The sequence below is a fragment of the Tasmannia lanceolata genome, unplaced genomic scaffold (genome assembly GCF_043159265.1).
Source record: "Tasmannia lanceolata isolate RefF3 unplaced genomic scaffold, GAP_Taslan_0.1 ptg000006l, whole genome shotgun sequence".
Taxonomy (NCBI): domain Eukaryota; kingdom Viridiplantae; phylum Streptophyta; class Magnoliopsida; order Canellales; family Winteraceae; genus Tasmannia; species Tasmannia lanceolata.
The window spans coordinates 16,205,312-16,220,463 of NW_027518683.1; the positions used below are offsets into that span (position 1 = coordinate 16,205,312).

The 15,152-nt window shown below is 39.5% G+C and overlaps 1 protein-coding gene across 2 annotated transcripts in view; it reads right to left on the reverse strand.

Annotated features, from left to right (window-relative positions):
- The window catches only part of ABCG31 (pleiotropic drug resistance 3), a 42,851-nt gene extending 34,063 nt beyond the window's left edge, over positions 1-8,788 (reverse strand). For both annotated transcript variants that reach the window (XM_077382582.1, XM_077382579.1), the window contains exon 1: positions 8,309-8,788. In XM_077382582.1, the coding sequence (XP_077238697.1) occupies positions 8,309-8,625 (317 nt within the window). In that variant the 5' untranslated portion in view covers positions 8,626-8,788. The remainder of the gene's footprint in view (positions 1-8,308) is intronic.
- Positions 8,789-15,152: the final 6,364 nt, after the last annotated feature.

Genomic DNA, 15,152 nt, shown 5'->3' on the forward strand with positions numbered 1-15,152 from the left:
AAAAAAAACAATGAAAGACTAAGCTACTTCAAAGTGGTTGTTTTTCTGTTTTTAAGGGGCTTTTGATGCTCCCCTTACTCCCACCCACCCTCTCAACTCCCTCACTCTCCACACATCTCTCACAACTAGCCCCGCGTATACTTCGTGGTTTCCAAACGTGCCCTTTGTGAACTATCATATTCTTGCTGATGCAAGCAAGAACAAACAAGATACAAAGATTATTATGCTAACTAGTGATGAATAATGAATCTTCTTATTAGTATGATTAATGATGGCTTGGTGACTTAAAATAGGTACTGAAGCTAGCATAAATATTTGAATGGCTTGCAATATAATATAACAAATTTTTATAAATTGTCACATATAAATGGATGTGAAATAAACATGTGAAGTGTGGATAATGCTTGATGTGATGATATTCTTAAGATTTTGAAGTGTGGATAATGCTTGATATGATGATATTCTTAAGATTTGAGCGTAGATATAATCAGCATGTAAAGTAAAATATTAAATAACAGGAGAAGACTAGATCTTCCCCATTCTAATCGTAGATGATGGAGCTATTGCACATTGACATAGTCACGGAGAAATAAGGTGGGCCACAGATGAACTATGCGAAGATTGCTAAGATGTTGATAAAACGTGGTGTGTTTCCCCGTTTTAAGGTGATGGTGAATAAAAAGACGGCAACGAAAGTAATTGCAGTGACAAGAACAACATGAGTATCGTGCTGACGGAATTCTTTATTAACTCCAATTGAAGAGGTCATTTCTTTCTTTAGTATAGTTGTGCAACCAAGAGTTAAAAGAATGGAAGAGAGAAGAGTTACCTATTAAGAGAGAGGAGGGGGGGGGGGGGGGGGGGGGGTGGATGTTATGTCACCAAGAGATGACAAGGAGAGCCTTTATGCTTTTCTTCTGTGCAGGTAAAGCTTAAGAACCATTTGCACTGGGGGTGGAGTGGGGTGTGTGTGTGTTGGTGGGGGGGGAGAGATACTTCGGACACGGTGTTTGCAAGATCCTGGTAAGCTTCCGTACTGGATCGAGCAACAATTGGTTGCTTCATGGACTAGAATAACATAAAACAAAAATCTGTAAACAGAATATAGATCAGCGACCATCAAGGCATCCAACCCAATCTATGTCAGAAAACAATGCAAGTGAAGTGGACTTTGGTCATAGAGTTAGATAGTCTGATTGTCCCTTTCAGATAATGCAAGATCTGTTTAACAGCCTCTTCACGATGAGTTGAAGGAGCATTTATGCATTGACACATTTGATTTAAAACATAGAAAATATTTGGGTGAGTTAATGTAAGGAACTAAAGGGCCCCAACAGTATTGTGGTACTCAGTTGGCTAGAAAAGAGAACTATCAAGTTTGGATATCATGGATACAGAAGCTACCAAACTAGGAATATTAGTGGTGTGAAGAGTCTCGGTGTCGAGAGAATAGCTAAGATTCTCAAGATCCTTCATAGTGAATTGTCCACGTAGGTAAGAAATAAATTGATTATTCAACAGAAAGAGACATCCACTTTGATCAAAATGTCATTAACATACAGCAAAAGAATAATAGAGCCAGCAATGAGATTATGCGTGAACATGGACATATTAGTGGTGCTGCGACAGAGATCGATATGTAGGAAAAAAGTTGTTGACCCTATTTAGGACCATAGATTGCCTTGTGAAGGTGACAGAGAATATTGAACTGGGAAGGATCAATGAACCCTGGTGGTTGTTGCTTGACATTCTCTTGGAGAACGTTGTGAATGAACACATTCTTAACATTGAGTCGGTGAATAGTTCATTGACAGGAAATAGAAAGATACAATAGAAAGCGTATTGTGGTCGGCTTGATGACACGACTAAAAGTTTCAGAGAAGTCGAACTAATAATTAAAACCTTTGGCCACCAAGCGAGCTTTGTAATTGGGGTAAGACGGACCAAGTTGAAGACCTGTGAATGGTTCATTTAGGTTGAAATTAGAATTGTTGTTATGAGAGGTTGTGTAGGGGGGGAACCATTTATGATTTATCTGCCTTATGATTTTGGGATAGACTAGAAGATCATCATCTTCTCCAATTGGCAATTAAGTATTATCTTTGCAATGTGGATGAGGAATCCAATCTCACACATTTTTCTATATTTTGGATTATTTAGAAGAGGAATTTTGGTATTTCTGAAGGTGCTCTTCTCTTGATCAGATGGCTTGGAATATAAGACCAACCGTAGTCGCTTGGACTCTTGAACACCACTCTTCTTCAGGATACTCGGCAAACACCATCATATAGATTGGCAACATATTTTTGAGATGTTGCGCTCCTAAAACTGTAGTGGTAGCGAGATGGAAACTCCTTCCCAAAAACGTAATCAAAATGTCGACGGTTGCTCCCCTGGCAACCCAGGCAAGGCATTTGAGGCATTTTTAGGAATTCAGCGGGCAACATCATCAACTCCTTTGCAGTCTCAATCGACATTATCAATTCCACTGAAGCTGAGGTCCATGCTCTTTACGAAGGATTGACAATTTTTATCAAGTGATTCCTCTAATACTATTTTATGGGTCAAATTAATTAGTTTGACGGGCCATGGAGACGAGCAAATCTCATGGATGAGATTAAAGATCTGTGTTTATAAGGTGTTTTCTCTTTCTCTCATTCCTAGAAGTGCCAGTGATTTGACTCATCTTCTTGCCAAATCCTTGTGGCATGGGTCTCAACAGTTATAGAAATGAGTGACAACTACATTGGGAGATTTTCGGTGTCTATTGTGTTGAGAAAGTTCGCTGATCAGTCCCTGTGGCTGTTTTCTTGGATGTATCAGGCAAGCTTTAGAGAGGACCGTCCGGTATTGTGGGTAGAGCTAGAAGAAGTGCGGAATAGATGGGCCTACCCATGGTGTATAGGGGTTGACTTCAATGTCACTACACTCATCAAAGAAAGAGCAGGATGTTCCAGATCTAGTCAGAGCATGGTGGCCTTCTCATATTTCATAGCGCGTCATGAGCTGGTGGACTTACCACTCAATGGAGCCCAATTTACATGGTCACGGAATGAAAGTCGGAGCAGGAGAGGCTTTCCCTGATATCAAAAGATGTTTCCCAACACTATTTCTGATCATTGCCCTTTACTATTAGATCCAAGGTTGCAATCTTGGGGTCACACCCCTTTCCAGTTCGAGCTAGCTTGGTATGAGAATCCCAAGACGGAGGAGAGATAGGGAGCTGGTGGAATGAAGTCTCTTACGCATGCCGGCAAAATGTGATAATAGGAAAAAAGCTAAGATACTTAAAAAGAAAGCTAAAGGAGTGGAGTCGGGATTCCAGGCGGGTAGGAGAAGAGAGGAAAAAAGCTCTTCTAGACCAGATCTACGAAATTGCAAGGGCAGATGAGAGTAGGGCAGCTAGTATGGGAGATGTGGAGGAGATGGAATCTTTGAAAGAGCAGTATAATCGGATTCTTTTGCAGCAAGAAATATTTTGGAGGCAGAGATCGTGTGCCTTCTGGCTAAAAGAGTGCTACAAAAAAAACTGCTTATTTTTGCAAGCTAGATATATGGAGAAAGTTTATGACCGGGTGGAGTGGGATGTCCTGCAATATTTAATGAGGAGAATAGGATGTGGCGGAAGATGGTGTTGGTAGATGAAGAAATGTATTTCCTCTGCATGGTTTTCTATTTTGGTCAATGAGACTCCAACAGGTTTTTTTTTTTTTTAATCTTCAAGGGGTCTAAGGCAGGGAGATCCGCTGTCTCCATTCTTATTCTTGATAGTAGCAGAAACAGTAGGTAGAATGATGGAGAAAGGAAAGGCTCAATTGAGGCCTTGAAGGTGGGATCCAATCAAGTTGAAGTTTCTCATTTGCAGTCCGCAAATGATACTCTACTATTTAGTGTTCTAAAGGAAATCATTAGATGTTACTTATGAGAAGGTGTGGGGGCAGCGGTCTAATTTGTGCAAATCTAAATTATTTGGCATCAACATCCCGGTCTCCACAATAGAAGGTATGGCTGGTCTCCTTGGTTGTTCGATGGAGAGCTTCCCATCTAAGCATCTTAGCCTTCCCCTTTGTACAGGTCACCCAAGGAAGAGGGATTGGGATCCAATTGTGGAAAGGGTGGAAAAGAGGTAAGATACGTGGAACCGGAATATGATTTCCCTTGGGGGAAGGATAACCCTTATCAAATCGGTGTTGACGAACATACCGATATACCATATGCCTAGTTTCAAGTGCCCGATGAGTGTGATAGAAAGAATAGAGAATATTCAAAGAAGATTTCTTGGGGAGGGCCGGCTCAGAAGAACAAATTGCATCTCTAGTCAAGTGGGAAGATGTTTGTAGAACAATGAAGGCGGGAGGCTTGGGGATAAGGAGAATGAAAGAAGAGAATAGAATCTTGCTTAGGAAGTGGTTGTGGCGCTTTAGGGAAGAAGGGAACCATCTTTGGGCCAGGGTCAGAGCTAGCAAATACGGGGTTAGCCCAGGCCTTTGGTCCTCAACAGATAAATATAGGCATAGTGCCTTAACATTATGGAGGAAAATTTAAAGGCTGGAGCATAATTTTGAAGAGGGCATCATATTCGGAGTGTACAAGGGGAATAGAGTTCAGTTCTGGCATGATATTTGGTGCTAGTAATCTGCACTAAAGGTTGCTTTCCCATCTTTATATGTAGTATCCACTCAAAAGGATGTCTTTGTGAAGGATTGTTTTGTCAGAGAAGGGGCCAGAACATCATGGAAGTTAAATTTCAGAAGAAACTTCTTTGAAAGCCAAGTTATTACACAGGATTTAGTCATGCTACATTAAGAGCTCATGGGAAGATAAAAGGATTTGGAAGTGGTGCTTTAACGGAATATTTAGTGTCAAATCTTTTTACATCAAGCTGGTTCATACTTCTACATCCTCTCCTCTCACAAGGGTATGGGATAGACCAACCTCACCCAGGGTTCGAGCTTTTGGTTGGACAGCATTCCTAGACAAAATTCTCAATGTGGATCATCTGCGTAATCGGCATATGATCCTTTTTGACCATTGTGCATTATGCATAGAGGCAGCGCAGTCATTTGATCATATGCTTCTCCACTGCCATTTGTCTAGGGAGGTGCGGGGCAAAATATTCAGCAAATTCAGCATAGAATGTGTATTTCCAGCCAAGGTGATGGGCATGTTGGATAATTGGGTTTGTGTTCCATGGAAGAAAAAAGGTAAAATCCTATGGAAAGTGGTAGGGTTGGCAACGGGGCAGGTCGGGGCCGGATGTTGGGGTCCCCTACCCCTTCCCCTTTGCGGGGAATTTCCCCCCTCCCCTTCCCCTCCCCTCTGCGGGGATGGTGGGGAATCCCCCTCCCCTCCCCGCGGGGAATATCTAATCCCCTTCCCCTCCCAGCATCCTTCGGGGACAAAATCCCCGCCTCGCCTCGCCCCGCTCCGCTCCAACATCACTCCCTCTTTAGTCATTGATACACTGATGATGGGTGTCCCTAATCAACTTGATGCAATTTCAATATATAAAAATGTTATAAACTAACATACTTGTAGACGAAGGAGTTATATTTCTTACTCTTCAGAAGATAGCAAAATCCCTTGAAGTACTGACTTGACTCTTGAGTGCCCTCGCAGCAGTCGCACCAACAGGCGTTATAAACCCAAATAGATGCCTGAGCAATGTTCAGAGGCTTGGGAATCACCAGAATGCAAAAAGTGAACTGTGTCCCTAACCTGAGCAATGTTTCTTTCGTGGGAAGGAATTAAGGAAACCCTAAGTCCCTAACCAAAATAAAAATGCAATTTATTATTTTATTTTCTCCACCGATGTTGGCACTATGATTTTTTGATAATGGCATACACTCAGCTTGTCTTTATTATTTCAACATCTGTCAAAAGGTTATTATAGTTCCCAAAATGCTCTTAGAAGCTAATTAAAAGGAAAAGACAAGCTAAGTTTATGTTTGGGGGAATCTTGTAGCCGATCCACAGAGTTTCTAGTAGTTTTCCTAAAAAAAAAACACTTAAAAATATACAAAAAAATGGCATTGATTAACGGGGCGAGCGGGGCGGGGACAACTACATCCCCTTCCCCTTCCCGCACCGAGGAATTTTTAAATTCCCCTTCCCCTATCAAATTGGGGAATCCCCGCCCCAAACGGGGCGGGGCGGGGCGGATCCCCTCTTTTTCGGGTGAAATTGCCAGCCCTAGAAAGTGGTGCTCCTGGATACCATATGGATTCTATGGAAAAGGAATCCCAGAGTGTTAAAGGGTTTGGCTAAAAGGCCACAGTACATTTATACTAAGGTGATAGCCTTAACCATTGCATGGGCCTAGACCCTTCCAGAATTTAGATTCGTTTCGGCATATGAACTTTGGCATGGATGGAAGGATCTTTACATGAGCAATGAGATGGGGTAGAAGAAAAATGGTTGTTGGACTCCACCAGAGCATGCAAATTCAAGTTAAATTCCGACGGTGGAGTAGGACGTCTTATAAGAGATAGTCAGGGAGTGACAATGATGACATTCTCAGGGCCTTTGGGGACGGGGGATTCAAATGAGGCGGAGATAAGAGCGGTGCTTCAAGGCCTTAGGATTACGAACCCTAGCCTCTTGGATAACCTAATAGTAGAGGAGGATTCATTTAACATTATAAGATGGCTCCAGAGATCATCTTCTCATCCATGGAGGTTTGGATAACCTAATAGTAGAGGGGGATTCATTTAACATTATAAGTTGGCTCTAGGGATCATCTTCTCATCCATGGAGGTTTGCCCATTGGTTAGATGAGATTAATGATCGAATAGAAGTTTCGTCTATCTCCTTCAATCATGTCAAAAGAGTAGCGAATACAGAAGCCGATAGGCTTGCCAAAGATGAGGTCGCTAGAGCAAGGCTCGAGATTTTTTATTTTCTTCATGTGGAGGGGTGTTATTCATTTAGATGTCCATCCCCATGTATTGACCATTTCGGTTGCCGGGGCTATTTATCCTCATATCATTTCAAAAAAAAAAAAACATATAAAATATGACCAGCAATTGCTAGACAATATGAAAGGATTAAATATAAAGTCAATATCATAAGTACATGTGCAAGACATTCAGTTCAAGCAGATAGACTATCTTACTACCTATCAAATAAGCACCCAAAATGCAAGCTTACACGCCAATTGCACCTAAAATGCAATTATGTTGTACACCCAAACAAACCCTATGATCAAAGGAGCCAGAAGCAGAGCAAAAAAATATCAGTTTTATGTGCATTAGCAAGACTAACCACCTATGTCACAAGTATCGGGAGTTTCACGGCCAGGGAAAATCTTGAGATATATTCATTTTTATTTTTTTTGGGTTTTATACAGGGAAAAACAATAAAATAAAATTATTTAAAAATAAATAACAATATATTAATTAAGAAAAAATAATAATAAAATCTAAAAATATCGTGATATTATAACGGCAAATGAAATATCTCTAGATTTTTTAAATTCTCTGGATTATTTTGGGATTTTGTCATTATATCAAAAATATCAAGATAAAATCGCTATATTTTGAAAATATAGGAGATATGTGTGACATAGCTGACCACCATATCTGAAATGAGAGCCAACCTAGTTCGCCCCAATCTCCACCGTACACCTAGGGTATTCGAGATCAGTCATCTAAGGGTCCCACCATGGGTCATCCATGATCTAGAAATCTCACTCATCCAATTAGAGTTGGGGGGCTTACAAGAATATTATGTGTATCCAAGGCTTTGAGGAAGGAACAAGGGTTGAGATTTTCTCCCAAAAAAAGACCAAAACACACCCATAGAAAAATGATTTCAATGTTTAGGTGTAGCCTCAGGTGCAGGCCACACGAAACAGTGGTCTACCGTAGTTTTGACTTGTGGGCCACCAAGCGATAAGGTGGTTCCCAAACTCGGATCGTTTCGGAAAATGACATCCTGATCGGAGAAATCTCGGAGATTTTAATTCCAAATAAAATCGATTTCACCCAAAATATGAAAACACCAAGTTCCAATAAAATAATAATTCCATAATCATAAATCTGAAACTTCCTATTAAACCAGAATAATCAAGATTCCTCGGCTCTCATCTATCAGGAAACTTGAAATTTTTTTCCTTTTCCCTCGCAGTAATTAGTAATTTTTTTTAACAAATTAATATCAATACAACAATATATCATGCAAACACAAAGAGCAGAAACAATAAGATCAAATAATCAGTGAAAAAAGATCGGATCTTTAAATCAAACCTAAAAAGATTCAAAGAAAGTCGAGAAAAGAAAAGAAGAAACAACTAATAAAGAAAATTCACCTGTCGAGGCGTTTTTTCATGCCAGACAATAGATTGTAGTTATCCTGTTCGCTCGTGGCGAATGCCTGCCGAACTACCTTTTCCCGGCCGGTCTGGTCCAGCTTCCTAACATCAACCGTCTCAGTCTCATCTTTAGAAACACTCTTTCTCAAGATCGCGAAATTAGACTGTTTCTGAGAAGGCAATCTCTCGATCGCAGCCCACATGAGCTCATCTTCATCCTCTGCAATCACATCCGCATTCGAAGGCCGTGCAAAATACTCGTTCTGACCTTCGATATCGATCTCGTAAAACTCACTTCCATTCGAAGCCGCCATTAAAGAAAGACGAAGAGATTGTCTTTCTCCTCTTCCTTGTTCTTATGTTTCTGATTTTTTTTCTTCGAGAAAGATGTTGAGTTGTTTTATAGAACGAAACTCGTGTTTTAATAGCAAGGAAGCGTCAAGGTGAGGTGGAGCTCGGTTTGTATCCTTACGACTCTGCTTCGGTTTTTTCTCCGAGAAAGAAGCCGAGTCGTTTTACAGAGCCAAAACGTGGTGTTTTAACAATGCGTGAAGCTGATCATCTCCCCGCGAATTTTGAAGATCCTGGGATTCCGTCGATCTCCCCATTTTTTTCTTTTAATGACCGACTTGTCCTCAATTTCTAATAAAGACAAAACTCTAGATTTGTTCTTGTAATGACCAACTTGTCCTCTAACTTCTAATAAATACAAGATTTTAGATTCTATTTGGAGCCATTTGGAAGATCCACAAGGTTTTTGTCTCATCCCAAACCAGCATTCCAGGAGTAAGATAATAGAGAATTGATCGAGGTTGAGAGATCAAGGGCATACAGAACAGACACCGTTCAAATCAACGGACCCGATAAGATAGACAAGGAAGAAGTGGGCCCAATAAATCGCTTTTAAAATGACATTCTGTTCTTGTAATTGAGTGTTTGTTTTGGATACTGAGGATCGATTTTGACTCCGGAATTGATTATTGGACTCAAAATTAAACGGATTTTTTTAGTCCAATAATCAGTTTTGGGTTCAATATGGATCCCCAAAATCCAAAACAGTTTGCGAGTCTAAAATTGATTGTTCGACTCAAAATTACGTTTTGGGATCTGATTGTGTGTCCAAAACTGATTATTGGACTCAAATTAAATTTGCTAAAAATCGTTTAAACTCACAATCAGTTATCAAAATCCAAAACAAGCAGGGACTGAGCATTTTCCTCTCATGATTCACAACCATACTGCCTTTTCAGGTAAAAACTATTTCAGGTAAAACCTTTCCAAAGCTAGGAAAATGATATGGAGACCAAGAATAGGACCCAGAAGAGGACCTACATTGAGAATATGCCATGTGTTCAATAAAAATTTACTTTTTGATGATTTCCCTAAAATTAAGTGCCGGCTCACATCACTTGTGATGTTGTGGCTAGGGGTGGCAACGGAACCAAACCAAAATTTGAATCGGTTTGGTTCTACCGAACAGAAATTTGAATTTTTGGTTCGGTTTCGGTTCGGTTCGGCCAATTTCGCCTCCCCTTACTCATAATCATTGGAAATTGGGGGCAACGGTTCGGTTTCGGTTCGGTTTGAAATTCGAATCGGTTTGGTTTTCGGTTGGATTGCCACCCCTAGTTGTGGCATGAGTCAATTTGCTAGGTCCCCTCGTAGGTCCTATTTTCCGTTTCCCTAGCATTACTCTTCCAGCTAAAAACCTTCAAAACTTTATTTGAAAAAATATTTCTCAGAAAAAAGTTTTCTTGGTTTCCAGTTGGTTAAACCCGCGGAAGACCCGTGACAACTTTTCTGTTCCTTATTTTTTGTGTCCATTTCTCTCCTTCGATTGAAACGTGTACAACTGTACATAGTATTTTGGTTGCCACGTGCTGATGGTTCCCACTCATCAACGGGACATGGGTGCAGCGATCAGGACCGTATATCTTTTAGATCACGTGTGAAGATTGATCTACAGTGCATCATTTAGGGTTCCACTAACAAAAGCTAGACTTTGATTTTTGTACTTCTCTATCTTCCACATGGGATGGTCCATTCTGCATTTGTCCTAGATAATGTGGGTCCTCTTATGATGTTATACAAGATCAACGGTTTTGATGATTCACATATGACTTTCGAATTGATCGCCACCGTCAATCACGACCTTAATTTTTGCATGATGGTTAGCTTTTTGCAAACTCTTTTAGATCGAGGGCGTAGAAAACACTTTCAAAATGGGATTTCGTTTGGAAAATGATAAGTTCAGGAAGGATGATTACAATTAATTTGAAGGCGTTCTTATATCGAGCACATACACGATAAACATAGAAAGAAATCAAGATGGCTATAGAAAGAGATTTAGTATAGAATATTGTAATCTTCCCCAATTCAATGCCTAATCTAATGAGCTACCTCATTTAACCAACTTGCCTAATCTACCACAAGAAAATCCAACGATGTGATTTGCTAGCAACCCTCTTTAGCTTTTCTTGACAAAACCCATACGTAATCTAGTTTTAGAAAGGCGCATTATTGAACGCAGTGTAGTTCTAATTTCACTTCATAGAGGCAAGGGAAATCTTAAGCTTACAAAGCATTACATTGGCGAAGCACTCCAAACACCATTGATTATGTGACATCTTTCTCTACAATTAGTAGGATAAGATATGGCACAAGACCCTGTTTTTTCTTGGCTCTTTATGCAAGGGCTCCCCTAAAACCTAGACTACAAGCGCAAACATCTAGAATCGTCTCGTTGAATACAGCGGAGAGTTAAAATTGTTAACAATCAATTAGTTTGCTTATTTGGAAAATGCTCAAAAGACCATGATTAACAGGCACATTCCTACCTTGCTTGTGACACTTGCATGTGATCGGATCCGTTGGTCCAACCATAGTTAGCAAAACTCTGTTTTAAATGGAGCTTTTTTTTGAAAAAATAAAACACGTTTTATTGATTTGCCGTTTAACACTCCATTTAAAACATTTACAATAGGGGTGCAACTCGGGTCGATTTTTGGTAATTCGGGTTGAGCTTTTACCTTAAAATCGGGTTGGGTTCGGGTTGATTCCAATTCATTTTTTTAGCAAAAGCTCAACCCGACCTCACCCAAGTTGCACCCCTAATTTACAGTGAGAAAAACTCCACGTTTAAAATGCATTTCAAATGTATTTTTGGCAAACTTTCCAACTTTACCCCCACTATATCTTGTAAATGACAAAATTTTAAACGCATTTTTTTGTGCTTCTTTTTTTAACTACCCTTTTTTTTAACCAATACCGTATTAAACTCGAATTTTTCCCGTCCTATTTTGTTGCCGTATCACATTTTGCTAACTATGGGCCCAAGGGACCGGAATTCTGCTAAAATGCAGTTGAGAAAATCTTGATCGGATGATCTACACCCTTGATCTAAAATGCATCCACGTTTAAAATGCATTTCAAATGTATTTTTATCAACCTTTCCAACTTTACCCCCACTATATCTTGTAAATGACAAAATTTTAAACGCATTTTTTGTGCTTCTTTTTTAACTACCCTTTTTTTTTAACCAATACCATATTAAACTCGAATTTTTCCCGTCCTGATTTGTTGCCGTATCACATTTTGCTAACTATGGGGTCAAGGGACCGGAATTCTGCTAAAATGCAGTTGAGAAAATCTTGATCGGATGATCTACACCGTTGATCTAAAATGCATCTTTTAGGGTTCCACCAGCAAAAGTTAGACCGGTGATTTTTGTAGTTTTATATCTTACACTTAACTCCACCTGTGCTTTTCCCAGCCTGCCCCAAGCCAGGATATAGGAGGAGGGTTGGCGTCAGCTTGGCAGCCAGTCGTAAACTTTGCCACTCTTCTATAAAATGAATCCTATAGAAAATTAGTCAGGGCAGAGAGAGAATGGAAGAAAATGATCCATGTAGACGAACCGAACTAGGAGCTGGTAGATTCTTTCACCTTCTTCATGAAAAATTTCTAAAGGATTCATTAGCCGACCCCAACTAGTTTGGGACAAAGTCTTAGTTGAGTTGAGTTGAGTTTATATCTTACGCATGAGATGGTCCATTTAGCATGCAACCAAGACCTCGTGGGTCCCCTTATGATGTTTTATAAGATCAACAGTTTTGATCTATATACATATCCCTATGTGAGACCGCGGAATTGTTGAAGTATAAATGATCAAATGACAAACTAAAACAGCTTGAGCTTTTGGAGTAATTGGTTGTTTCACATGGTATCAGAGTTAACTCACTGCAGGTCCTGGTTGTCATTAGATTGCGTGGCAAAGATGATCATCGATGCTGGGAGTTCAGATAACATAGCGTCCATGGAGAGGGTGGTTTAGTTGGGGCTGAAGCTCTTTTAAGTAAGGGCCTCATCCAGTGCCCTATTAAATCAGACCAAAAAGGGAATGAGCAGTGGGCCCAGCATGCAAACAACTTACTAATAGAGCATTTAGGAGCCTCATCACGTAAGCAAAGCAATAAAAGGTATAGCCCTTTAAATGTAAGGAGAAAAGCATCAGAGGAAGAAGTGTCTCCGGTTTCTTATGTTGAAGCCTTTGAGGGGCGGACTAGCCCTATTAGTAAGGGAGGCATACGTAAACCTGGGGAATTTGATCACCCCACCATCACCCTTTAGCAATGAGTAGCATCATTTTGAAGTAGAGGTGGAAATGATTGGTCAGGATCTACCTGCAGTAGGAGCATAGGTAGTTTAGGCCGTCCATTAGTAAGGGTGGTAAACCTCAATGGTACAGGTAGTTCGAGACCAAGTGGGGCAATGCAGGCATCGAAGGGGCAAAGCAAACATCGAAGTTGGGACCATCCAGACAATTACTTCGCGAAAGGTTTCATGCATTGTTGCCGAGGCAACAAGATCAAGTTCGTAGGGATAAATATCTCCTTTATTCACATTTTCAAAAAAAAAAAAAAACCCTCCCTTATTCATGCTTCTATTGATCTCTGTGAATCTATGATCATAGAGGGCCCCTTTTACCATTATGTACAAATGGACTATTAAAAATAGAGAATCTATTCCCTTATTTCCTCAGTAAAAAAAAAATGATCTTGGTGATTGTGCAATGCTTACTCTCAAATTCTTCGTGTACACAGTAGTGGCATTCTTTATTTCTCTCTTCATCTTCGGATTGCTATCTAATGATCCAGGACATAATCCTGGGCGCGAGGAATAAAAAAATGAAGAATTTTCATTATTTCCTTGCTTTATTTCTTCATTTTCCTATGCTTTTCTTTATTCAGACATTTAACTATGATAAGGGGGTTCAGGATTGTTCCAGAAGATGGATCAATCCTTTTTATTCCAAGGCAAGGAGGATTCAATCACCTACCCAACGTCAAGGAACTAACTATTCGTACGTTGCTGAATAGAAATAAGGAATGCCAATCTTTTCTAATTTCACAGAGTCCAAGATGCTTCCCTTTTTCAAAAAACCTTCTAAATCATTGTATGGCCTGGGCTTTTCAAAGTTGATAACCTGGAGGGATCTCTGGGGACTTGGTTGTTTCACATGGTATCAGAGCTAATGACTCACTGCGAGTCCTATGTAAGACCGACCAAAATGAGGGGCCACACATGATAGGGAATGTTGAAGCATAAATAATTAAATAACACCAACTCTAACATCTTAAATAAGCTTCTGGAGTAATTGGTTACTTCACATGATCGCCACCATTAATCCCGATCTTACTGTTTGCATGTTAGTTAGGTTCTCACCATCCCTTTAGAATTCGAGGGGTTAAGTTAGTTCCCTTAAAAACTTAAAAGAAAAATGGAAAAGTATTAAAAAGAAAAAAGAAAAAAAGGAAGAAGAACAGGCAACCAGGAGACAGGAGAAGAAGATGGTTAAGTCTCCTCATCTGAAAGTAAAAGATGAAATGAGAGAGGAAGGCAATTTATTTCCTATTACTCTGCCTTTTGAATTCAAAGATCGTATGAACAAATTAGATGGCTAGTGCTTGTGATGGAATAAGATTATATAGTCATTGGACCACTGACTTCTTTCACAAAGAAAGCATGAATCCATATGGAACTCAATAGTCTCTATTAGGTAGGTCAACAACTGAAACAGAATCAGCAGCTGACATTGTTTTTGCATCAATCGCATGGACTTCGTATTTTCTGCAGCAACAAATATCGAAGAAACAAACCATTAACTGTTGTCTTATAAAATCACTCAACAGAAAACCTAATGAAAATGTCAACAATGACTACAAATTTCTCAAAAAAAAAAAAAAAACAGTGATCACCACTGTTGTAATTTAGCTCATTATGTGTTACGCATGCTATCATGTAGTTGAAAAGATTGTGATTAAGATCATAATGTTATACATGAAAAAAAGATGAAACATGTAAGAACTAAGAATAGACATCTTATCAAGTTTGAAGAGACTCACGTATCCCTAATTATCATAACAGGGAAGACATAATATACTCTAGCATTACTACGTTTACTGTGGTATACAGATTATTCACAATCCCAAACTATCTCAAAGACGTTAGCTTAATAATCCAAACAGTATTAAAAAATGGCATAGCTTAATAATCCAAACAGCATTAAAAAGTTGAGTATGCAAAATTACCTGATACGATTGATATTGGTAAGTAGTAATCCTCGACCAAAAGAAAATGCTGTTGGAAATGCCAGTTAGAGTGTTACAAAAAATGATAGATGAAACATATGGCTTATAAAATGCAAAGTTTTGAGTTGGCTATATAAGATAACATAAAAGATAAGCAAGTGGTAATTGAATTGGCAAGGACAACCCATTCTACTAATCAAGCTGGTGGAAACTGCAATGGATTTCAATAGTCAATGAATAAATCTGCAACC